Here is a 26,516-nt window from a genome sequence, read left to right as displayed (position 1 = left end):
CATTCCTGGGGAAGGAGGAAATTGACACTGAGGGAGTTGGTGGGGTGGTTTGCGTGAGCTTGGTTACAAGAGGAAGGGATTTACTGGTCAGTGGACTGCTTCCGCTGTCGCCCAAAGTTTTTGAACTTGTCACTGACTTATTATGAATGCGCTGCAGGTGACGTATAAGGGAGGATGTTCCGAGGTGGTTAACGTCCTTACCCCTACTTATTACAGCTTGACAAAGGCAACACACGGCTTGACACCTGTTGTCCGCTTTTCTGTTGAAATACCTCCACACTGAAGAGCTGATTTTTTTGGTATTTTCACCAGGCATGTCAACGGCCATATTCCTCCCACGGACAACAGGTGTCTCCCCGGGTGCCTGACTTAAACAAACCACCTCACCATCAGAATCCTCCTGGTCAATTTCCTCCCCAGCGCCAGCAACACCCATATCCTCCTCATCCTGGTGTACTTCAACACTGACATCTTCAATCTGACTATCAGGAACTGGACTGCGGGTGCTCCTTCCAGCACTTGCAGGGGGCGTGCAAATGGTGGAAGGCGCATGCTCTTCACGTCCAGTGTTGGGAAGGTCAGGCATCGCAACCGACACAATTGGACTCTCCTTGTGGATTTGGGATTTCGAAGAACGCACAGTTCTTTGCGGTGCTTTTGCCAGCTTGAGTCTTTTCAGTTTTCTAGCGAGAGGCTGAGTGCTTCCATCCTCATGTGAAGCTGAACCACTAGCCATGAACATAGGCCAGGGCCTCAGCCGTTCCTTGCCACTCCGTGTGGTAAATGGCATATTGGCAAGTTTACGCTTCTCCTCCGACAATTTTATTTTAGGTTTTGGAGTCCTTTTTTTACTGATATTTGGTGTTTTGGATTTGACATGCTCTGTACTATGACATTGGGCATCGGCCTTGGCAGACGACGTTGCTGGCATTTCATCGTCTCGGCCATGACTAGTGGCAGCAGCAGCTTCAGCACGAGGTGGAAGTGGATCTTGATCTTTCCCTAATTTTGGAACCTCAACATTTTTGTTCTCCATATTTTAATAGGCACAACTAAAAGGCACCTCAGGTAAACAATGGAGATGGATGGATACTAGTATACTTATGGATGGACTGCCGAGTGCCGACACAGAGGTAGCTACAGCCGTGGACTAACGTACTGTGTCTGCTGCTAATATAGACTGGATGATTGATAATGAGATGAAATCAATATATATATGTATGTATATATAATATCACTAGTACTGCAGCCGGACAGGTAGATAATATATTTATTAGGTAATGATGACTGATGACGGACCTGCTGGACACTGTCAGCTCAGCAGCACCGCAGACTGCTACAGTAAGCTACTATACTATAGTAGTATGTACAAAGAAGAAAGAAAAAAAAAAAAAGGGTAGGTGGTATACAATTATGGATGGACTGCTGAGTGCCGACACAGAGGTAGCTACAGCCGTGGACTAACGTACTGTGTCTGCTGCTAATATAGACTGGATGATTGATAATGAGATGAAATCAATATATATATGTATGTATATATAATATCACTAGTACTGCAGCCGGACAGGTAGATAATATATTTATTAGGTAATGATGACTGATGACGGACCTGCTGGACACTGTCAGCTCAGCAGCACCGCAGACTGCTACAGTAAGCTACTATACTCTATAGTAGTATGTACAAAGAAGAAAGAAAAAAAAAAAAAAACACGGGTAGGTGGTATACAATTATGGATGGACTGCCGAGTGCCGACACAGAGGTAGCTACAGCCGTGGACTAACGTACTGTGTCTGCTGCTAATATAGACTGGATGATTGATAATGAGATGAAATCAATATATATATGTATGTATATATAATATCACTAGTACTGCAGCCGGACAGGTAGATAATATATTTATTAGGTAATGATGACTGATGACGGACCTGCTGGACACTGTCAGCTCAGCAGCACCGCAGACTGCTACAGTAAGCTACTATACTATAGTAGTATGTACAAAGAAGAAAGAAAAAAAAAAAAACCACGGGTAGGTGGTATACAATTATGGATGGACTGCTGAGTGCCGACACAGAGGTAGCTACAGCCGTGGACTAACGTACTGTGTCTGCTGCTAATATAGACTGGATGATTGATAATGAGATGAAATCAATATATATATGTATGTATATATAATATCACTAGTACTGCAGCCGGACAGGTAGATAATATATTTATTAGGTAATGATGACTGATGACGGACCTGCTGGACACTGTCAGCTCAGCAGCACCGCAGACTGTTACAGTAAGCTACTATACTATAGTAGTATGTACAAAGAAGAAAGAAAAAAAAAAACCACGGGTAGGTGGTATACAATTATGGATGGACTGCCGAGTGCCGACACAGAGGTAGCTACAGCCGTGGACTAACGTACTGTGTCTGCTGCTAATATAGACTGGATGATTGATAATGAGATGAAATCAATATATATATGTATGTATATATAATATCACTAGTACTGCAGCCGGACAGGTAGATAATATATTTATTAGGTAATGATGACTGATGACGGACCTGCTGGACACTGTCAGCTCAGCAGCACCGCAGACTGCTACAGTAAGCTACTATACTATAGTAGTATGTACAAAGAAGAAAGAAAAAAAAAAACCACGGGTAGGTGGTATACAATTATGGATGGACTGCCGAGTGCCGACACAGAGGTAGCTACAGCCGTGGACTAACGTACTGTGTCTGCTGCTAATATAGAGTCTAGACTGGATGATAAATTATTGATAATGAGATGAAATCAATATAATATCACTAGTACTGCAGCCGGACAGGTACTATATATATTTATTATGTAATGACTGATGACGGACCTGCTGGACACTGTCAGGTCAGCACAGCACCGCAGACTGCTACAGTAAGCTACTATAGTAGTATGTATAAAGAAGAATGGAAAAAAAAACCACGGGTAGGTGGTATACAATATTATATATATATATATTATATACAATTATATATATATATATATATATATATTAAACTGGTGGTGATTGATTATTAAACTGGTGGTCACTTCAGGACAGGTCACGTTGCAACTTGCAACTAGTACTCCGAGGCCTAAGCAGACAATCACAAAATATATTATTATACTGGTGGTCAGTGTGGTCACAACAATGGCAGTGTGGCACTGACTCTGGCAGCAAAAGTGTGCACTGTACGTTATATGTACTCCTGAGTCCTGCTCTCAGACTCTAACTGCTCTTCACTGTCAGTGTCTCCCCCACAAGTCAGATAATACACTTACAGTCACACTATCTAATCTATAAATATCACTTCAGCAAGTAGTATAGTAGTATACAGTAGTACTCCTCCTAATAATGCTCCCCGAAAATACTGTGTCTCTCTCTTCTCTAAACGGAGAGGACGCCAGCCACGTCCTCTCCCTATGACTCTCAATGCACGTGTGAAAATGGCGGCGACGCGCGGCTCCTTATATAGAATCCGAGTCTCGCGATAGAATCCGAGCCTCGCGAGAATCCGACAGCGTGATGATGACGTTCGGGCGCGCTCGGGTTAGCCGAGCAAGGCGGGAAGATCCGAGCCTGCTCGGACCCGTGTAAAAAAACTGAAGTTCGGGCGGGTTCGGATTCAGAGGAACCGAACCCGCTCATCTCTACCCTATATGTCATTCTCTATTGTTCATCTTCTCTATTGCTCCTGTTCGGCTCAGTAAAAAAACACTGAGGTACTATGGGAGTATCAAGGAGGGAGTAGAGTTACTAATTTAAATATTTAAATGTGTCTATCCCTGCTAAAGCACCGTCCATATCCCCAAGGGTACTCCAGTGCCCCCTATGGATTCAAAGAAAAGGATTTATCTGGTAAGTACCAAAATCCTATTTTCCAAAGTTTTGTTAAAATGCTATTACACTTAGATATTAGTTTTTAAGAATCTTACGGTACATTTGTCTTTGCTATTTATTGTTAATAAGCTGTATACAGAAACATCTACCACTTGAAATGTTTTGTTGTGCAGCGTCTTCCTCATTGTGATAATGACATATACATTTCTTCTGTCTCCAGCACACGGACACAGCAGCAGGAGTTCCTGTCAGAGACGCACTATTTTCTCTCAGGATTGTGAGACAGAAGAAAACAGCATCACGGGAGACTCTGGAGAAAACCCCATTACCCCCACATCAGTACTGCACAGTGCAGACCCATCTTCTGATCCCTCCAAACATGGTGAGTGTTTACCTCATGACTCAGATACTGTTACACACAGTGAAAAACGAAGTATGGAGAGTTTAACTTAACCAGCGCTTTCAAGGATGTCTTTCTTATTTCACTTCATTCTGTTAGCAATCTTGATCACAAAGTATAGGTACATATGAAGCAAATGGAAAATTGCATATAGTGAAATACCGCTTATAATTATGCACATGTGACAAGTTAGTATTTAATGAGGCAGTTGGTTTGAATATGTAGCCAAATCTTTAGGCAGTGTGTAAAATAAACAATTACCAGAAATAGTGGAAACTGTACTTGCACAGTTCCTAACTGCGCTTGTGTCCCACTCTGGGTACCCCGTAGTCTCTTCACTGTTTTACTTCAATGCCATATAGCTCTTGTCAATGGAAATATGGTGTCATATAAAGTAATGGAAGAGATTTGTATATAGTGAAGTACTGTTTTAATCGATAAACTAATAAAATAACATACAGTGGGATCAGTTGATATTCCAATCCTTTAGGAAGTGTGAGAAATGGGTGATTACCGGAATGAATGGTAACTGTGGTGAAAAAGTCCCTAACAGCGCTTATGTCTCAATGTGGGTGCTCCGGATCAGCCCACACGCAACACTGATCGTCACTGCTGAATCCCAGGTGATTAGCTTCACTCACCCACACCTCCACAGGAACAAACCGACGCGTTTCTACCCCTAAGCTGGGGTCTTTTTCGAGGTTGAGTCAAATCACTGATCCCTCAGTCCAAACCCTTATTTAAATGTATGTCCACCAATCAAAAGATCCTATTCCCAGATGAATCCACTTCTCTAATTAGTCCTCTTCCGGTATCTTCGGACACTGTTCCGAGCTCCGATATCCATTTCTGTATATTCGGGTTGCCATGGTGATCGGCTCAGGCACGTCACGTCACTTCCATCCCCGCGTTGTGTTTTTTCCGTGTTTGTGGGTTGCCCTGGTTACCGGCCCGTCGCGTAACGTCACTTCCGCCCCCACACTGTAGTGGCTCGATCTGGTGTCTGGATGCTCGTTTTTAATGTCCATACAGTTCTTGCTACATATAATATAAATAAAACTTTATTGGATTGTGGTTTTTATCTGTTGGTGGATCCATATTTCCATACTCCCAACGGAGCATAACGTCATTTCCGGTGACGTCATGGTAGAATAAAAACATAAATTTCTAAAACAGAAAACAGACTTAAAACTCAATAAACAATATGTGACCAAAAGGTAGCAGCAATACTAATTCTCTCTTACCTATAAAATGAAATGTAAAATAGCAGCAGATAATTGAAAGTGACAAGTGTATAGGGTAGAAGGGATAAATGTATAAGGGGCCTGATTTCATAAAAACCATTTCACCTCAAAATCAGAATTTAGACCACCAGGTCTGAGGGTTCCCAAATAAAAAATGGCTTTCATTTCTGCCTTCTCTAATTGATTGGCTTTATCACTCCGCCTCCAATGCCCTTTTATATGCCTAATACCACAGAACATCTTAATGGATCCCACATTCCCCTGGTGATGTATTCTGAAATGTTCTGACAATGAATGTGTTGTCAGACCATTTCTAATATTCCGCAGATGTTCGCCAATGCAAACTTTTAGTGGTCTGGACGTACGTCCTATGTACCACAATCCACAATTACAGTTAACAGCATAGATTACATTCGTACTATTACAAGTGATAAAATCATTAATTTTCCAATTCTTCCCATTGATGGAAACTTCCGTGTTTTTACTCATCCCTACCTTTATGCCCCTACAACCTATGCATAACCCGCACCTAAAAAAAACCTTGGATTTAATCGTGCACATGGTTTTTCTTGATGGTTGTGCACTCTTTACTAGAGTAGTTTTGAGGTTGGGGGCTTTCCTAAATATGCACTTTGGTTTTTGTGGTAAAAGATTTCCAATGATAGGATCCTTCCGTAATATATTCCAGTGTTTCTTCAAAGTGTATTCAACATTTTTGTATTGACTACTGAATGATGTAATGAACGACCACTCAAATTGATTAATTTCTTTATTAGTGGTTTTTGTTCGTAGTAAATCTTTCCTTTCTACAGTTGCCACCTTGGTAATGGCTTCCTGTACCAAATCTTTTTGATATCCAGACGCTAGGAATTTCTCTTTCATTTCCTCTGCCTGTATCTCAAACATTTCAGGTCTGGTGCAGTTACGTTTCAATCGTTTGAACTGCCCCTCCGGTATCGATCCCAGCCAATTTGGATGGTGACAGCTGGTGGTACCTATGTAAGCCCCCGAGTCCGTGGATTTCTTAAAATTCATAGTTTGAATAAGATAATTTTCCACATATAATGTTACATCTAAGAAATTGATCTTGGTCTTACTGTGATCAAAGGTGAAAAAAATATTCAAGGTGTTACTATTTAAATAATTCATAAAATCTTTTAAAAGTTCTTCCCCTCCTCTCCAGATAAAAAATACGTCATCTATGTATCTTCTCCATGACACCAGGTTCGCCCCGAATGGGCAGTGGTTCCAGATGTGCTCTTCTTCCCACTGGCCCATAAAGATGTTGGCATAACTCGGAGCGAACCTGGTGCCCATGGCGGTGCCGACGTTTTGGAGGTAAAAAACATTGTTAAATGAGAAATAATTATTTTCTAAGATAAATAAAACTCCCTTTTGTATAAAATCCTGTAACTCTTTATTAAGACCACTTGCGTCTAATGCTATAGACAGGGCTCTAATTCCTGCAGAATGTTCAGTGATAGTATATAGCGACCGGACGTCCGCTGTGACCATTGTTAGATTTTCTTCCCATTTAATACCTTCTACTACGTTCAAAAAATCCTTAGTGTCTTTTAAATGTGATTTGTTCTTAACGACCAGGGGCTGTAGAAAGAAGTCGATAAATTCTGATAAATTCGTTGTTATGGACCCTACACCGGACACGATAGGACATCCTGGCGGCTTTATCGGATCTTTATGTATCTTGAGTAAGATATAAATGACCGGGATGATGGGTTCTTCTATAAACAGAAATTTATTTTCTCTTTCTTTTAATATTCCTTTGTCAAAATATTCTTCTATCAGTTTCGATAATTCCATCTTGATTCTATTCGTTGGATCCGCCTTCAATTTTTTCTAAGTAATGAGAAAAGTTTGAAAAAGAATGAGAAGGTACTAATTGAAAAAAAAGTACGTAAGTTTAATAGGGACAAAAAACTTGATAAGGCAAGTGAGGAAGATCTAGTCAGAGTGGAGGATGAGACGGAGGAGGAGGAACAGGAGTCATATGTACCAGCTAATATTACCCCAGTTCAAATGAGAAAGAAAAAATACACCCCAGTAGTCACGTGGAGGCCACACACACTACTGAGCCTCATTTTGACTTGTTTTAAGGACATTACATCAAAGTTGGACCAGCCTGTAGTGTGTTTTTCCACTTTAATTTTGAGGGTGACTCCAAATCCAGACCTCCTTGGGTTAATTAATTTGATTTCCATTGATAATTTTTGTGTGATTTTGTTGTCAGCACATTCAACTATGTAAAGAACAAAGTATTTAATAAGATTATTTCATTCATTCAGAGCTAGGATGTGTTATTTTAGTGTTCCCTTTATTTTTTTGAGCAGTGTATATATATATATAGGATATGTGTGTATATGTGTATTACTTTATGTATATTCATATTACGATTTCTAATGAATGCTGAAGTAAAAGTATTCCTTCTCATGTGCTGGTCGCTCTGTTGATATAGCTCTAAGTCGGCCATGACGAGTTGGTCTCAGATCCTCACAAGGAGTCCGAAGGGTTATTCTTTTCCCTCCGCGGATAGAATACTGTGAAAGTCAACTCCTGGCCGATACGGGGGCCCTGTCACAAAGGATCGTACACAGGAAGCTAAGTGATATTTTATTTTTCTCTGACGTCCTAGTGGATGCTGGGGACTCCGTAAGGACCATGGGGAATAGACGGCTCCGCAGGAGACTGGGCACATCTAAAGAAAGATTTAGGACTATCTGGTGTGCATTGGCTCCTCCCCCTATGACCCTCCTCCAAGCCTCAGTTAGATTTCTGTGCCCGGCCGAGCTGGATGCACAATAGGGGCTCTCCTGAGCTCCTAGAATGAAAATATAGTTTAGGTTTTTTATTTTACAGTGAGATCTGCTGGCAACAGGCTCACTGCAGCGAGGGACTAAGGGGAGCAGAAGCGAACCTACCTAAGTGGTGGTAGCTTGGGCTTCTTAGGCTACTGGACACCATTAGCTCCAGAGGGATCGCACACAGGACCCGACCTCGTCGTCCGTTCCCGGAGCCGCGCCACCGTCCCCCTTACAGAGCCAGAAGCAAGAAGGTCCGGAAAATCGGCGGCTGAAGACTTCTGTCTTCTCCAAGGTAGCGCACAGCACTGCAGCTGTGCGCTATTGCTCCTCATGCACACCACACACTTCGGTCACTGATGGGTGCAGGGCGCTGGGGGGGGGCGCCCTGAGCAGCAATATTAACACCTTGGCTGGCAAAACTGACACCATATATAGCCCCAGAGGCTATATAGGTGTAAATTACCCCTGCCAGAATAACACAAAAAGCGGGAGAAAGCCCACCGAAAAAGGGGCGGAGCCATCTCCCTCAGCACACTGGCGCCATTTTCCCTCACAGCTCCGCTGGAAGGATCGCTCCCTGGCTCTCCCCTGCAGTCTTGCACTACAGAAAGGGCAAAAAAGAGAGGGGGGGCACTAAATTTAGGCGCAGTATATATATAATACAAGCAGCTATAGGGGAAAACACTCTGTATAGTGATATCCCTCTGTTATATAGCGCTCTGGTGTGTGCTGGCATACTCTCCCTCTGTCTCCCCAAAGGGCTTTGTGGGGTCCTGTCCTCTGTCAGAGCATTCCCTGTGTGTGTGCTGTGTGTCGGTACCGCTGTATCGACATGTATGATGAGAAAAATGAGGGGGAGGCAGAGCAAATGCCTGTAAATGTGTTGTCACCCCCTGAGGGGTCGACACCTGTGTGGATGGACTTATGGAAGGAATTACGTGACAGTGTCAGCTCCTTATATAAAAGGTTTGACGACATAGGACAGCCGGCTACTCAGCTTGTGACTGTTCCAGCGTCTCAAATGTCATCAGGGGCTTTAAAACGCCCGCTTCCTCAGATGGCAGACACAGATGTCGACACGGATACTAACTCCAGTGTCGACGACGATGAGACTAGTGTACCCTCCAATAGGTCCACCCGTTACATGATTGAGGCAATGAAAAATGTATTACACATTTCTGATAGTACCCCAGGTACCACAAAAAAGGGTATTATGTTCGGTGAGAAAAAACTACCAGTAGTTTTTCCTGCATCTGAGGAATTAAATGAGGTGTGTGACGAAGCCTGGACTTCCCCCGATAAGAAATTGATAATTTCTAAACGGTTATTGGCAGCGTACCCTTTCCCGCCAGAGGATAGGTCACGTTGGGAAACATCCCCTAGGGTAGATAAAGCGCTTACACGTTTATCAAAACAGGTGGCACTACCGTCTCAGGATACGGCCGCCCTAAAGGATCCTGCTGATAGAAAGCAGGAGGCTACCCTAAAAGCTATATATACACACACGGGCATTATATTGCGACCAGCGATTGCATCAGCATGGATGTGCAGTGCTGCTGCTGCGTGGTCAGATTCCCTGTCGGATAATATTGATACCCTGGATAGGGACAATATTTTGCTGACAGTAGAGCATATAAAAGACGCTGTCTTATACATGCGTGATGCACAGAGGGATATTTGCCGGCTGGCATCAAAAATAAGCGCAATGTCCATTGCCGCCAGAAGGGGGTTATGGACTCGGCAGTGGTCAGGTGATGCCGATTCAAAAAGGCACATGGAAGTTTTGCCTTATAGGGGAGTGGAACTGTTTGGGGATGGTCTTTCAGACCTCGTTTCCACAGCTACGGCTGGGAAATCGACATTTTTGCCACAGGCTACCCCACAGCAAAAGAAAGCACCGTATTATCAAGTACAGTCCTTTCGGCCCCATAAACACAAGAGGGCTCGAGGCGCATCCTTTCTGCCGAGAGGCAAAGGTAGAGGGAAAAAGCTGCAGCATACAGCCAGTTCCCAAGAGCAAAAGTCCTCCCCCGCGTCCGGTAAGTCCACAGCATGACGCTGGGGCTTCACAGGCGGACCCGGGTACGGTGGGGGCCCGTCTCAGAAATTTCAGCACACAGTGGGCTCTCTCACAGGTGGATCCTTCAAGTAGTATCTCAGGGGTACAGGCTGGAATTCGAGACGTCCCCCCCCCCCCCCTGCCGTTTTCTAAAATCTGCCTTACCAGCAACTCCCTCTGCCAGGGAGGCAGTGTTGGTGGCTATCCAAAAACTGTATTCACAGCAAGTGATTGTCAAGGTACCCCTCCTTCAGCAAGGAAAGGGTTACTATTCCACAATGTTTGTGGTACCAAAACCGGACGGTTCGGTGAGACCCATCTTAAATTTAAAATCCTTGAACACGTATATCAGTAAGTTCAAGTTCAAGATGGAATCGCTCAGGGCGGTTATTGCGAGCCTGGACGAGGGGGATTACATGGTCTCTCTGGACATCAAGGATGCCTACCTGCATGTCCCCATTTACCCTCCTCACCAGGAGTACCTCAGATTTGTGGTACAGGACTGTCACTATCAGTTCCAGACGCTGCCGTTTGGGTTATCCACGGCACCGAGGGTCTTTACCAAGGTAATGGCCGAAATGATGATACTCCTTCGCAAGAAGGGAGTTTTAATTATCCCGTACTTGGACGATCTCCTGATAAAGGCGAGGTCCAAGGAACAGTTGGTAGTGGGGGTAGCACTTTCTCGGGAAGTGCTACAACAGCACGGCTGGATTCTCAATATTCCAAAGTCACAGCTGGTCCCGACGACACGTCTTCTGTTCCTGGGAATGATTCTGGACACAGACCAGAAAAAAGTGTTTCTTCCAGTGGAAAAAGCCGAGGAGTTGTCATCTCTAGTCAGAGACCTCCTAAAACCGGGACAGGTGTCGGTACATCAATGCACACGAGTCCTGGGGAAAATGGTAGCTTCGTACGAAGCAATTCCATTCGGAAGGTTCCACGCAAGGACTTTCCAGTGGGACCTGTTGGACAAATGGTCCGGGTCCCATCTCCAGATGCAACAGCGGATAACCCTGTCGGCAAGGACCAGGGTGTCGCTGCTGTGGTGGCTGCAGAGGGCTCATCTACTAGAGGGCCGCAGATTCGGAATACAGGACTGGGTCCTGGTGACCACGGATGCCAGCCTTCGGGGCTGGGGTGCAGTCACACAGGGAAGAAATTTCCAAGGACTGTGGTCAAATCAGGAGATTTCGCTTCACATAAATATTCTGGAGCTAAGGGCCATTTACAATGCCCTAAGCCAAGCAAGGCCCCTGCTTCAGAACCAACCGGTACTGATCCAATCAGACAACATCACGGCGGTCGCCCATGTAAACAGACAGGGCGGCACAAGAAGCAGGAGGGCAATGGCAGAAGCCACAAGGATTCTCCGATGGGCGGAAAATCATGTGTTAGCACTGACAGCAGTGTTCATTCCGGGAGTGGAAAACTGGGAAGCAGACTTCCTCAGCAGGCACGACCTCCACGCGGGAGAATGGGGACTTCATCCAGAAGTCTTCCAAATGCTGGTAAACCGTTGGGAAAGACCACAGGTGGACATGATGGCGTCCTGCCTCAACAAAAAGCTAAAAAGATATTGCGCCAGGTCAAGGGACCCTCAGGCGATCGCTGTGGACGCTCTAGTAACACCGTGGGTGTACCAGTCGGTTTATGTGTTTCCTCCTCTGCCTCTCATTCCCAAGGTACTGAGAATAATACGAAGGCGAGGAGTGAAAACTATACTCGTGGTTCCGGACTGGCCAAGAAGAGCTTGGTACCCGGAACTTCAAGAGATGCTTTCAGAGGACCCTTGGCCTCTGCCGCTCAGACAAGACCTGCTGCAGCAGGGGCCCTGTCTGTTCCAAGACTTACCGCGGCTACGTTTGACGGCATGGCGGTTGAACACCGGATCCTGAAAGAAAAGGGCATTCCGGAGGAAGTCATCCCTACCCTGATCAAAGCCAGGAAGGATGTCACCGCAAAACATTATCACCGCATTTGGCGGAAATATGTTGCTTGGTGTGAGGCCAGGAAGACCCCAACGGAGGAATTTCAACTGGGTCGATTCCTGCATTTCCTGCAAGCAGGGGTGACGTTGGGCCTCAAATTGGGGTCCATTAAGGTCCAGATTTCGGCCCTGTCGATTTTCTTCTAGAAAGAACTGGCTTCACTGCCTTGGTGTGGCTGGTATGAGTCTTACCCGGGATTCAAAATCCTTCCTTATTGTGTCAGCTCTTCCGGGCACAGTGTCCTAACTGAGGCTTGGAGGAGGGTCATAGGGGGAGGAGCCAGTGCACACCAGATAGTCCTAAATCTTTCTTTAGATGTGCCCAGTCTCCTGCGGAGCCGTCTATTCCCCATGGTCCTTACGGAGTCCCCAGCATCCACTACGGACTACGAGAAATAGAATTACCGGTGAGTAAATTCTTATTATATGCTTTGGAGTTATTTGCATTACATGCACATGGGGGAGAGTTTGTATTTGGAAAGCCATCCGATAGAATTACCCTAAAGAGAGTAGGGGATGTTTCTTATGTTGATTCTTCTCTATAACATTGCGGCAGGCTGCCGTGCAACTACAGGTGAAAGAAAATAGAGGGAGTGCGCTGTCAAAAGCTGCTGGTGTAGGGGGTGGTAATTCCCCAAAGAAATGTATACAGTAAAAATAGTGATCACCAGCGCTAAGTTGTATAAAGTATATATAATACACTAGTTATATCAATAAAAAATCTAGGACGGTAGGTTATGTTGAAAAAGTATATATAGTATATTTAATAAGAACAATATCTTAAAATCACAGATGTCTTTACTACACAATTAAAAATTAATTATTCATAGGAAATGACACATCCACACATCCCCTCAATAAGATATTATATCATACCCCGGCTAGGACTCCCTCTGGAATTATGTCCATAAAGATTGCTGGAGAATTGATGAAAACAATGGAGTTCAGTATGTCCCTTTTAAGCATACCAATGCAAGCGTTTCCAAGCAGATAGGGAAAAACTCCAATTCCTCCACAGATGGTAGTGTCCAAGGGAAATGCTGTCCAATTGATGCCGTATGGGTAATGAAAAAGAGAATGTCCAACGGTGTTGAGGGGATTTTTGAAGATGTGTCCGGCAGTCTCTAACTCGTGCAACTACAGGAGGTGTGGCCGGGGGAATGCTGAGGCTGACTCCGAGAGATACTGGAGTTTTTCCCTGGGACGGTGTACCGCTGTTTGGGGAGGCCTCAGTTCAGTCATTCTCGGCGGATACCACTGGTAAGTCTAACTTCGTGAGTTAGATTCCCTCACAACGGTTGGTGACGCATTCTGTTGTGGGATGCAGTCATTTTAACCGGTTCGATACCGTTCTTTTTTCCCTTTCGGTGCAGATAGTGGAAGGTGAAAAGGTAAGAGCTCTGCAGCCTTGTTAGGTTCGCAGAAGCGGATGTCGTTTTCTGTTTCTACCACATCCACCGCATGTCGCTGGGTCTATCTGGCTGGAGCCCACTCCGGTGGGAACTCGTCTACTACTCTTCAGTCAGTCCGGGAATGGACTTGGACCTATGAGTTAATTATAGAATCCAAAGGGGGACATACTGGCACTTACAGATGGTTTCCCTCACTGATTTTTCAAATAGATCTTGCCGTTTCCACAGGGGAGGTAGTACGCGACGCCATACCAGAGTTGCGTCAGGTTCAGGGCATTGTCCTGCTGTCCCTGTTTAAAAAAAAAAGGAAAACAAAGATTTCTCCTTACGATGTTGAACTACAGGATGGAATCTCTCAGGCCAGGGAGCTCCAGCACGTAAAGGTAGAAAGGGGTTTAAATGCGTTTTTCTCCGCATTCAGCTTACCTGGGTTGATATCCAGGATTGTCTTTGCCATTTCACTGGAGTGATGGCAGTAGGATGGTATTCTTTCAATAGTGAGAGCCATTGTTATTCTGTACTGGGACACTCTCCTGATTAAGGCGAGGTCAAGACACAAGTGCAAATCGTTGTTTCTCTCTGACTGTTCTTCAACACAGGGGAAGGCTGTTGTTCCCAACGACGCAGATGTCGGAGGTGGGTATCAGAGTAGATACTGAATGATTGAGGTTCTGTGTGTTCCTGTGGAAAGAGGTCTGAGGATCCGGAGTCGGATCAGATTTGCAGTGACAATCCATCAATATGTTCCGTTGAGGAAGAAGATGGGTGCGGCCTAAGAGTCCTTTTCAGTGAGCAGGTAAAATGCCAGAGTGGTTTTCACAGGGATAGTTGGAAATGTGGTCCGGGTCTCACCTGCATATGCGCCGGAATATAATCCTAATGGCCAGGATATCGCTCCTGTGGTGTCGGCTCAGTTCTCACCCCCTAGAGGGACGAAGGTTCGGAATCCAGGATGAGATCCCGGTGTCCATGCATGCAGATCTCCGAGACTGGGGAGCAGTCCTTGCAAGGGAAGTATTTCTAGAGAAAAAGGTCAAGCTGGGAAGCTTGTCTGAAATAAGCTTTCTTGAATTAAGAGCTATTTTCAATGAACATATGCTTCGTGATCTGCCCGTGTTAATTCTGTCGGACGACTTGACAGCAGTGGTGTAAGTAGGCCGCTAGGGCGGAACAAGGAGCAAAGCGGCATTGGCAAATGCCGAAAAAGTTTACCGCTGGGTGGAAAGACTGCAAAAAAGCTATACTAGCAGTCTTCGTTCCGGATGTGATCGACAGAGAAATAGATGCCTCTGCAGACGCGATCTCCATTCGGGAGAAATACAGTCGTCATCGAGAAGTTTTCACTGAAGCGATGAGTCTTGGAGGAATGCCTCAATTGGACATGTTGGTGTCTCGCCTCAACGAGAGATCTCAGAGATATTGTTCCAGGTCAGGGGACACTCAAGCTATGGCGGTGGACGTCCTCGAGACACCTTGGGTGTTTTCAGTCGGTCTAGGTGTCCCCTCCGTTTTCACTCTTCTGAAGGTGATAAACGTAAGAAGAACAAAGGTTCAGGCGATCCTCATTGTTCCGGTCTAAACAAGGAGGGCTTGGTATCCAGTTCTTCAAGATTTACTCATAGAAGATCCCTGGCCTCTTCCTCTACGTGACGACCTGTTACAGCAAGATCCGGGAGTGTATCAAGACTTACCGAGGCTGCGTTTGACGGCGTGGCGGTTGAACGCATATCCTAGCCACGAAGGGTATTCCCAGTGAAGTCATTTCCACACTTCTTCAGGCTAGAAAAGAAGTAACGGCAAAGCCTTACCACCATGTTTGGAGAAAATATGTGTCTTGGTGTGAATCCACGACGGCTACTACGGGAGTTTCAGCTGGGTTGTTCCCGTTCTTCTCCATTCTTTGCAAGCAGGTGTGGGTGCAGGCCTAAAGTTAGGCTCTATTTAAGTGCGGTTTTGGCCTTAAAAATTTTCTTTCCAGAAAGAATTGCCAACCTTTACGGAAGTTCGGACCTTCGTGGAAGGAGTACTGCACATCCAACCTCCATTTGTGCCCCCATTGGCACCGTGGGACCTTGACGTGGTGCTGCGTTTTCTTGTGTCACAATGATTGGAACCTGTATGAAAGGTTGTGTTAAAGATTTCTCTCTTGGAGAGTGGTCATGCTTTTGGCTTTGGCGTCCGCATGGCAGATGTCGGAAGTAGCGGCTGGGTCTCACAAGAGCCCCTGTTTGATCTTCCAGTGGATAGAGCGGAATTGAGAACTCGGATAATAGTTCTGCTAAAAGTGGTTTTGGTGATTCGCAGAAACCAGCCTATTTGATGCCTGTGGTTTCTTAAGCATTGGCTGATTCAAGGTCTCTCGATGTAGTCAGGGCTTTGAATATTTATGTCGCCAATTTGGCTTGGATTGGGGAAACAGAGGCTCTGTTTGTCCGGTATGCTCCCAGCGTGATTGGGGCGCCTGCGTCTCTGCAGTCTGTTACACGCTAGATCTGTGATACGATTCGGCATGCTCGTTCTACGGCTGGATTGCCGTTACCGAAGTCGGTGGTAACCCATTCTACTAGGAAGATGGGCTCTTCTTGGGCGGATGCCCGAGGAGTCTCGGCGGTTCAACTTTGCCGAGCAGATACTTGGTCGGGTTCAAACACTCTTGCTATGCTCTACAAGTTTGATACCCTGGCTGATGGGGACCTCATGTTTGCTCAATCGGTGCACACTCTCCCGCACGGTCTGGAGGTTTGGTATAAACCCCATGGTCCTTACGGAGTCCCCAGCATCCTCTAGGAGAAAATAGGATTTTAATACCTACCGGTAAATCCTTTTCTCTTAGTCCGTAGAGGATGCTGGGCGCCCGTCCCAGTGCGGACTGTATCTGCAGTTTGGTTATAGTTACGCTCCTGTTGCGTTGAGTTCAGTCAGTTTGTGACTGTTGTTGCTCATGCCGTTACATGCGTTGTTGTTGAATGCCATGTTGGTTATGGTTACACTCTTGTGGTGTTTCTTTTCTGTCAGGCTGTTGCTGACGTTGTGCATGCCATGGCATGCGGTGTCTTATTATTGATTGTGTTGACACACTGGTTGTGTTACATATTCTCTCAGCATGTGGTTCTGTATTGTTCATACCGTTGGCTGGTATTCTATTGAATGTCACGTTCTGCAGTACGTTTGTGGTGTGAGCTGGTATGACACTCACCGTGTTTAAACAATAAATTCTTTCCTCGAAATGTCCGTCTCCCTGGGCACAGTTTTCTAACTGAGGTCTGGAGGAGGGGCATAGAGGGAGGAGCCAGTTCACACCCATTCAAAGTCTTATAGTGTGCCCATGTCTCCTGCGGATCCCGTCTATACCCCATGGTCCTTACGGAGCCCCCAGCATCCTCTACGGACTAAGAGAAAAGGATTTACCGGTAGGTATTAAAATCCTATTTTTACAGATTACGGATGATCCCGAGCCATCCGCCCTTCCTAAGAAACCAGATAGGTTCAAGCGTCAGAAGTTTTACCCATACTTGCTTACCTGGCCCTCTCCATGAGGGAGAAAATGCTCTATTCCTGGACTTTCCTGGTAATGTGTGATTGCCATCACCTGTGGTGAAACACCTTTCTTATCAATTAACTAGCTCTCCACAGGTGATGGCAATCATACATTACCAGGAAAGTCCAGGAACAGAGCATTTTCTCCCTCATGGAGAGGGTCAGGTAGGCAAGTATGGTTTTACCTCACTCTGACCACCTAGTGGATATACGTCAGAAACCCTGGGGAAACCCGGGAAAGAAGTTTGTGCCTCAAAAGAAGATGGTGGCTCGCTATCCCCTCGCGCCAGAGCTGTCTAAAAATTGGGAAACGCCTCCAGTGGACTCACATGTGGCTAGGATGGTGGTTTCCTCAGCTCTACCTGTCACTACCGTCACATCTCTAAAAGAGCCTACGGATAAACGTGTGGATGGTTGTCTTAAAGCGATTTACACCCTCACGGGTGCTGCCCAAAGGCCCACTATTGCAGCAACATGGGCTGCAGAGGCTATTGAAGCATGGGCCTTGGAGTTAGAAGCTGAAATCTCTTCTGACCATGCTAGACAATGCTTGTCATATATTGTCACAGCGTCTCATTATATTAAAGAGGCGGCTTCTGATGCCGGTATCCTAGCAGCCAAGGCCTCTTCTACATCAGTCCTGGCTCGCCGGATATTGTGGCTGAGATCCTGGTCTGTGGATCTGGACTCTAGAAAAACCCTGTAGGTACTCCCTTTCAAGGGAGATATTCTGTTTGGGGAGGACTTAAATAAGATAGTGGCTGACTTGGCTACTGCCAAAACTGCCTGTCTGCCAAGTACCGCTCCTTCTGGGTCGAAGGCTAAAGGTACTTCATTTCGCCCCTTTCGTCCTTCAGGTAAAGCAAAAGGTCAGGCGTACAACAAGCAGGCCCGCAGTTCCAAACCTGGTAAGCCGAAGCCCAAAAGAGCCTGGGCTGCCCGTCAGCCAGCTTCCAAGACCGATAAGCCTGCCGCATGACGGGGCGGGCCTCCCCCTGGGGGATCCCAGGGTGGGGGGCCGGCTTCTAGGGTATACCCAGGAATGGTTGAAGACCACTTCAGATGCCTGGGTACGGGAAATCGTTACTCGAGGTTACGCCATAGCCTTCAAAAACCAACCCCCTCATCGATTTTGCCAGACAGACGTCCCTTTGGACTGGACAAAGGCAAACACTCTACATTCGGTGGTACAGACCCTCCTGGATACAGGAGTCGTACAGGTGCCTCTTGCTCAGAGGGGCCAGGGGTACTATTCTCCGCTGTTTCTGGTCCCGAAACCGAATGGTTCCTCCCGGCCCATTATCAAACTCAAGGCATTGAACACCAAGTTCCGTATGGAAACCCTTTGCTCTATAGTTCTGGCCTTGGAACCTGGGAACTACGTGGTCTCCCTGGACATACAGGATGCTTACCTGCATATTCCTATAGCAGTGTCACATCAGCAATACCAGAGGTTTGAGATTGGCAACCTCCATTACCAGTTTCGGATGTTACCTTTTGGTTTAACTACGGCTCCGCGAGTCTTCACCAAAGTTATGGCGGTGATGACGGTGGTACTCCGCCGTCAAGGGGTCAGGATACTGCCGTATCTGGACGACTTGTTAATCCTGGCAAATTCCCCAGAACTTCTCCTACGTCATCTGGATATGACTCTCCAGTCTCTACAAGCCCACGGGTGGCTCATCAACTGGAAGAAATCCTCCCTGGTCTCTGCTCAGAGCATGGTGCACCTGGTAGCGCTACTGGACACTCACAACCAGCGGTTGTACTTGTCTCAGGAGAAAGTCCTGAAGCTTCAGGACAGGATTCGTTGCTTCCTTTCTCATCCGCAAGTGTCGATACATTCAGCGATGCAGGTGCTGGGCCTCATGGTATCAGCATTCGACATGGTGGAGTATGCTCAATTTCATTCTCGTCCCCTCCAGAGGCTGATTCTAGCCAAGTGGGACGGCCTGCCTCACCGGATCAGGTCTCACATGATCTCATTGACTCCGGAGGTCCGTCTGTTGCTGCACTGGTGGCTCCAGGACCAACGATTGTGCAGGGGCCATCCCTTCTGGATATCCGACTGGGTCCTGTTGACGACAGATGCGAGTCTCAGAGGTTGGGGAGCGGTGTTGGAGCAACACTCCCTTCAGGGTCGGTGGACCAAGGAGGAATCTCTCCTCTCGATCAACAGTACAGTCGGACAACGCCACCACAGTGGCTTACATAAATCATCAAGGTGGCACTCTAAGCCGTTTGGCAATGAAGGAAGTCTACAGGCCATATCGGCAATATTCATTCCGGGAGTCCTGATTTGGGAAGCGGACTTTCTCAGTCGTCAGGACGTACATGCCGGGGAGTGGGGCCTCCATCCAGAAGTGTTTCAACTCCTAGTGGAAAAGTGGGGCCTTCCAGACGTAGATCTGATGGCGTCTCGACACAATCACAAGGTTACGGTCTTCGAAACAAGGACAAGGGATCCTCAAGCAGCATTCGTGGATGCGCTGGCGGTGCCATGGAGGTTTCGACTGCCGTACGTGTTCCCTCCGGTGTCACTCCTGCCCAGGGTAATTTGGAAGTTCAAGCAAGAAAGAGGAATTCTGCTTCTCATAGCTCCAGCGTGGCCCAGACGGCACTGGTTCTCAGACCTGCAGAGCCTATCGTCAGAGCGTCCAATTCTACTTCCACAACGCCCAGACCTCCTCGTTCAGGGCCCCTGTGTCTACCAGGACCTAGCCCGGCTGTCTTTGAAGGCGTGGCTCTTGAAGCTTCCGTCTTGAGGGCTAAAGGGTTTTCTGAGGCGGTCATTCAAACTTTGTTGCGGGCCCGGAAACCGGCTTCTGCTCGGATTTACTATAGGGTCTGGCATTCTTACTTTGTTTGGTGCGCATCTAACGATTATGACGCTTCCAAGTTTAGTATAGCCAAGTTGTTGGCCTTTCTTCACCAGGGCCTGGACTTAGGCCTGCGTCTGGCCTCCCTCAAGGTTCAAATATCTGCCTTGTCGGTGTGGTTTCAGAGAAAGATTGCGACCTTACCTGATGTGCATACCTTCACTCAGGGTGTGTTGCGTATCCAACCTCCCTATGTCCCGCCTGTGGCTCCTTGGGACTTGTCGGTGGTTTTGGAGGCATTACAAGAGTCTCCGTCTGAACCTCTTGGTTCAGCTGATCTTCAGTGGCTTTCCCTTAAGGTGGTGTTTCTGCTGGCTATTGCTTCAGCTAGAAGAGTGTCGGATTTGGGTGCCTTGTCTTGTAGTTCCCCATATTTGATATTTCACCGTGACCGGGCGGTTCTTATGACTCGTCCCGGTTATTTGCCTAAGGTGGTTTCTTCGTTCCACCTTAACCAGGAGATTGTGGTTCCGGCACTTGTTTCTCCTGATCTGTCTCCCAAAGAGCTGTCTTTGGATGTGGTACGGGCTCTCCGTATCTATGTGAAGAGAACTGCTTCTATTAGGAAATCTGATTCTCTCTTTGTGCTGTTTGGATTTCACAAACGGGGCTGGCCTGCTCACAAGCAAACTTTGGCCAGATGGATTAGAATGGTGATTGCACAAGCTTCTGTGAGGGCTGGTCTATCAGCTCCTGCTCACATTACGGCCCATTCTACTCGGTCTGTTGGACCTTCTTGGGCGGCCCGCCGTGTTGCGACCCTTGAACAATTGTGCAAGGCGGCTACGTGGTCCTCAGTGAACACGTTCATAAGGTTCTATGCCTTCGATACTTCCGCTTCCCAGGATGCTTTCTTTGGAAGCCGGGTTCTTGTGCCCGCTACAGTGCGTCCCCTCCCATAAGGAACTGCTTTAGGACATCCCCTATGTCTTTCCTTGTGGAGCCCAGTGTACCCCGCAGCAGAAAACGAGTTTTATGGTAAGAACTTACCTTTGTTAAAACTCTTTCTGCGAGGTACACTGGGCTTCACAAGGCGCCCACCCTGACGCACTTAGCTTCTTTGGGTTGGTATGGCAATAGCCGCTGACACTTCTCCTGTCGTGAGAGTGTGGTGTATGTGGCTACTAACCGTTGTCGTCTCTTTTACTGCTACTGCATTGGGCTGGTTAACTAAAAACTGAGCTCCTGTGCAGGGAGGGGGAGTTATACAGGAGGTGGCGCTATGCATTCTGGGAACAGTCAAAGCTTTTGAGCCTGTTGGTGCCTCGGATCAAGATCCTACTCTACACCCCTATGTCTTTCCTTGTGGAGCCCAGTGTACAAAGGTAAGTTCTTACCATAAAACTAATTTTTTTAAGTTTTGTCTGATTTATGAACCAATATTACACTGTATACATTTGTGTATGGAAGACTGAGGAGAGAGGAGGAAAGTAGACTCCTGTGTTGACTGATTCTTAACAGAAGGATTTATCCTTTGGGACTAACAATTAGAGTGACATTGTTGCCGGCTAGTAATACCTGAGGACAAGCGCCAGTGGGAAGGGTATCATTCCAAGTGTGTTTATATGTGTTTCTGGTGTGGGTATCACCTTTAGACTCCATTCCAAGGCTGCTATTCCTTGCACATCAGATTACCCGCCATTACTTTTGAGCAAATTTTTGTTTCTGTATCACGCAAGTGAGGTCTTGTGTTGTGTAAACCTCGGGCCCTGATTGTATTAGCTGCTGAGGGCACCCCATATGTAATTAAATGTTTCAGGATGAAAGTGTAAAATCAACTTGCCAACAGGGAAGTCAGTGAAAGCAGTCACATGGAGAAGTGACATTGTATAGGAATCCAGCAGGAGACAGTAGAATCACTGGGCAATGTTTGTCTTGGTTGCCTGGTAACCAGTGACATCATAATTCAGGGGATTCTGGTAACAGTAAGTGATGAGCCAGATGTCACCAATCCCGGCAAGGAGACAGAGACACAGCTCTGCACTAGCAGCTGACTGTGAGTGACAGAGTGACGAGAGTACAGGTAGGTGGTCTTCATGTGATAGTTGGTGGGAAGAGTTAGATGGTCCCCATAGGAAGTGAGACAGAGAAGGAATACAAGGTTGTTAGACCCACCAGAGATAGAGATGGGAATAATGGATGGGGACATGGGGTTTTGGATGATGCTAGCTGGTTTCTCTCTATAGAGGTGTACAAGGAGGCAGGGTCTATGGTCCCAGTGTGTGACCTTTTTGGTCCCCATCGGAGAGATGGTGTGAGGTCAGGTGGATATAGCCTATGGGATGCGAGTGTACATGGAGAGTGAGAGAAGTACAGCTGCAAGTAAGCTGCAATGTACTGACACCTGTCTATCATAGCCAGCATTATCTTTATCAGCAATCTGTGCTACAATAGCTCTTCTGTGGGATAGTGTAAGCCGGGCTAGCCTTCGCTGCCCACACGCATCATTCAGCCTTGGGTGCCCATGACCCAGTTGCCAGTACACCTGTTCTCTTTCCTTGGACCACATTTGGCAGATACTAACCACTGCATCCTGGGAACACCCCACAAGACCTGCCGCTGCAGATGCTCTGACCCAGTCGTCTAGCCATCACAATGTAGCCCTTGTCAGAGTCACTCAGGTCCTTACGCTTTTCCTGCTTCCAACACATCAGCTTCAGGAACTGAGCATTGACTTGCTGCCTAACATATCCCACCCCTTGTCAGGTGCCACGGTAACAAGATAATGTTATTCACCTCCCCGGCTGTGGTGGTAATGGTATGGCTGATCGCTGTATGTCTTGGCAACTTACTATAAATGAATGCTGAGTTAGGAGTTGTTATAAAAGTAACGGGAAGTAATGGAGAATGGAGAGGAGGGGAGATGAATGTATTGTAAGGACATTGCTATGTACAGTGTAATAATAAGATTTTAAACCTACCGGTAAATCTTTTTCTCGTAGTCCGTAGAGGATGCTGGGACTCCGTAAGGACCATGGGGATAGACGGGCTCCGCAGGAGACATGGGCACTTTAAGAAAGACTTTGACTCTGGGTGTGCACTGGCTCCTCCCTCTATGCCCCTCCTCCAGACCTCAGTTAGAGAAACTGTGCCCAGAGGAGACGGACAGTACGAGGAAAGGATTTTTGTTAATCCAAGGGCAAGATTCATACCAGCCACACCAATCACACCGTATAACTTGTGATAAACTACCCAGTTAACAGTATGAAAAAACAACATAGCATCAGTCCAAGACCGATGAAACTATAACATAACCCTTATGTAAGCAATAACTATATACAAGTCTTGCAGAAGTAGTCCGCACTTGGGACGGGCGCCCAGCATCACCTACGGACTACGAGAAAAAGATTTACCGGTAGGTTTAAAATCTTATTTTCTCTAACGTCCTAGAAGATGCTGGGACTCCGTAAGGACCATGGGGATTATACCAAAGCTCCCAAATGGGCGGGAGAGTGCGGCTGACTCTGCAGCACCGACTGAGCAAACAGGAGGTCCTCCTCAGCCAGGGTATCAAACTTATAGAACTTTGCAAAGGTGTTTGACCCCGACCAAGTAGCAGCTCAGCACAGCTGTAGTGCCGAGACCCCTCGGGCAGCCGCCCAGGAAGAGCCCACCTTCCTAGTGGAATGGGCCTTAACCGATTTTGGTAACGGCAATCCTGCCGTAGAATGCGCCTGCTGAATCGTGTTACAGATCCAGCAAGCAATAATCTGCTTTGAAGCAGGGCCGCCAACCTTGTTGGCTGCATACAGGACAAACATTGCTTCTGTTTTTCTGATCCTAGCCGTTCTGGCCACGTAAATTTTCAAAGCCCTGACCACATCAAGGGACTCGGAATCCTCCAAGTCACGCGTAGCCACAGGCACGACAATAGGTTGGTTCATATTTGAGACCACGTTAGGCAGAAATTGAGGACGGGTCCGCAATTCCGCTCTATCCATATGGAAAACCAGATAGGGGCTTTTATGTGATAAAGCCGCCAATTCCGAACTCGCCTAGCCGAAGCCAAGGCTAACAACATGACCACCTTCCAGGTGAGATATTTTAACTCCACTGTCTTAAGTGGTTCAAAACAATGTGACTTCAGGAAAGTTAACACCACGTTAAGGTCCCAAGGTGCCACCGGAGGTACAAAAGGGGGCTGAATATGCAGTACTCCCTTCACAAAAGTCTGTACTTCAGGTAATGAGGCCAATTCCTTTTGAAAGAAAATGGATAAGGCCGAAATCTGAACTTTAATGGAGCCTAATTTTTTCCCCAAATTCACTCCAGTTTGTAGGAAGTGAAGAAAACGGCCCAGGTGGAATTCTTCCGTAGGAGCATTCCTGGCCTCACACCAAGAAACATATTTTCTCCATATTCGGTGATAATGTTTTGATGTCACGTCCTTCCTAGCCTTTATTAGCGTAGGAATGACCTCATCCGGAATACCTTTTTCCGCTAGGATCCGGCGTTCAACCGCCATGCCGTCAAACGCAGCCGATGTAAGTCTTGGAACAGACAGGGCGCCTGTTGCAACAGGTCCTGTCTTAGAAGAAGAGGCCACGGATCTGTGAGCATTTCCTGCAGATACGGATACCAGGTCCTTCGTGGCCAATCTGGAACAATGAGAATTGTTCTCACTCCTCTCTTTCTTATTATCCCCAACACCTTGGGTATGAGAGGAAGAGGAGGAAACACATATACCGACTGGAACACCCATGGTGTCACTAGGCCGTCCACAGCTACCGCCTGAGGGTCTCTCGACCTGGCGCAATACCTTTGTAGCTTTTTGTTGAGACGGGATGCCATCATGTCTATTTGGGGTAGTCCCCACCGACTTGCAGTCTGCGTGAAGACTTCCTGATGAAGTCCCCACTCTCCCGGATGCAGATCGTGTCTGCTGAGGAAGTCTGCTTCCCAGTTGTCCACTCCCGGAATGAACACTGCTGACAGAGCGCTTACATGATTCTCCGCCCAGCGAAGAATTCTGATGGCTTCCGCCATTGCCACTCTGCTCCTTGTGCCGCCTTGGCGGTTTACATGAGCTACTGCGGTGATGTTGTCTGACTGGATCAGAACTGGTCGATTGCGAAGTAAGATCTCCGCTTGACGTAGGGCGTTGTATATGGCCCTTAGTTCCAGGATGTTGATGTGAAGATAAGTTTCTTGACTTGACCAAAGTCCTTGGAAATTTCTTCCCTGTGTGACTGCTCCCCAACCTCGGAAGCTCGCGTCTGTGGTCACCAGGATCCAGTCCTGAATGCCGAACCTGCGGCCCTCTAGAAGGTGAGCACTGTTTAGCCACCACAGGAGAGATACTCTTGCCCTGGGGGACAGGGTGATCCTCTGATGCAATTGCAGATACGACCCGGACCATTTGTCCAATAGGTCCCATTGGAAGCAATAATACTGAACCATTCTGTAGAACATGTCCTATAGACAGGAGACCCCTCCCCTACATTTGTCAGAGGTGCTGCCCTCACCCCGTTACACAGAGATCGTCCCCAGTCCAGAAACCCCTCCTGTCCCCATTCCCCACTTTTCTTTACCTGGCAATGTATCCAAATTGCACCCCCAATGAAAAGCCATAGAGGGCACTAAATGGAATTATGAATGGGATTCTAATAGTTATATGGTAAATCTAGCTCTGAGTATTGCGCACATTCATATATTTGTTTCTTCTTGTTCCTAGAAGATTGCTGCAGAGGAGCATTGACCATTGCCTGTGACTGCTTCCCCTGCTTCCCGCTGATCCTCAGCTCCAGTCTTGCCTGCTGCGGCTGCTGGTCTTCATCCCGGCTGATCAAAGTAAGCAGCAAAAGGAGGATAATACAACCGAGCTGTATATAGGAGAAGTCACAAGGTACCTGGAGAAGGGGAAATACACCTAGGCTGTATATAGGAGAAGTCACAGGGTACCTGAAGAAGGGAGAATACACCTAGGCGGTATATAGGGGAAGGGGGAGGTCACAGCTCCTGTCCGTATCTCTCACCCTCCCTGCACAGCTCCTGCCTGTATCTCCCAGCCGCCCTGCACAGCTCCTGTCTGTATCTCTCAGCCTCTCTGCACAGCTCCTGCCTGTATCTCCCAGCCTCCCTGCACAGCTCCTGCCTGTATCTCCCAGCCTCCCTGCACAGCTCCTGCCTGTATCTACCAGCCTCCCTGCACAGCTCCTGCCTGTATCTCCCAGCCTCTCTTCACAGCTCCTGCCTGTATCGCCCAGCCTCCCTGCACAGCTCCTGCCTGTATCTCCCAGCCTCCCTGCACAGCTCCTGTCTGTATCTCCCAGCCTCCCTGCACAGCTCCTGCCTGTATCTACCAGCCTCCCTGCACAGCTCCTGTCTGT

The 26,516-nt window shown here is 47.0% G+C and overlaps 2 protein-coding genes across 6 annotated transcripts in view; both read left to right on the top strand.

The window, feature by feature from the left end:
- LOC135054888 (uncharacterized) overlaps positions 1-26,516 on the top strand; it is a 131,149-nt gene that overhangs the window by 93,016 nt on the left and 11,617 nt on the right. For 2 of the 5 annotated variants that reach the window (XM_063958342.1, XM_063958343.1), the window contains 2 exons: positions 4,068-4,229; positions 25,862-26,032. In XM_063958342.1, coding sequence (XP_063814412.1) covers positions 4,068-4,229; positions 25,862-26,019 — 320 coding nt within the window. In that variant the 3' untranslated portion in view covers positions 26,020-26,032. Of the gene's footprint in view, positions 1-4,067; positions 4,230-14,370; positions 14,545-25,861; positions 26,033-26,516 lie in introns of those variants that run through there. The other 3 variants (XM_063958341.1, XM_063958340.1, XM_063958344.1) reach the window with 2 other exon arrangements.
- Positions 25,904-26,516, top strand: part of LOC135054881 (oocyte zinc finger protein XlCOF7.1-like) — a 141,891-nt gene continuing 141,278 nt past the window's right edge. Inside the window, exon 1 of the mRNA XM_063958312.1 lies at positions 25,904-25,977. The gene's annotated coding sequence lies outside the window, so the exon portion shown is untranslated. The remainder of the gene's footprint in view (positions 25,978-26,516) is intronic.

The sequence above is a fragment of the Pseudophryne corroboree genome, chromosome 3 (assembly GCF_028390025.1).
Source record: "Pseudophryne corroboree isolate aPseCor3 chromosome 3, aPseCor3.hap2, whole genome shotgun sequence".
Lineage (NCBI taxonomy): Eukaryota > Metazoa > Chordata > Amphibia > Anura > Myobatrachidae > Pseudophryne > Pseudophryne corroboree.
Note: the sequence above shows the minus strand (reverse complement) of the source record. Positions and strands in the feature narration are given on the sequence as shown.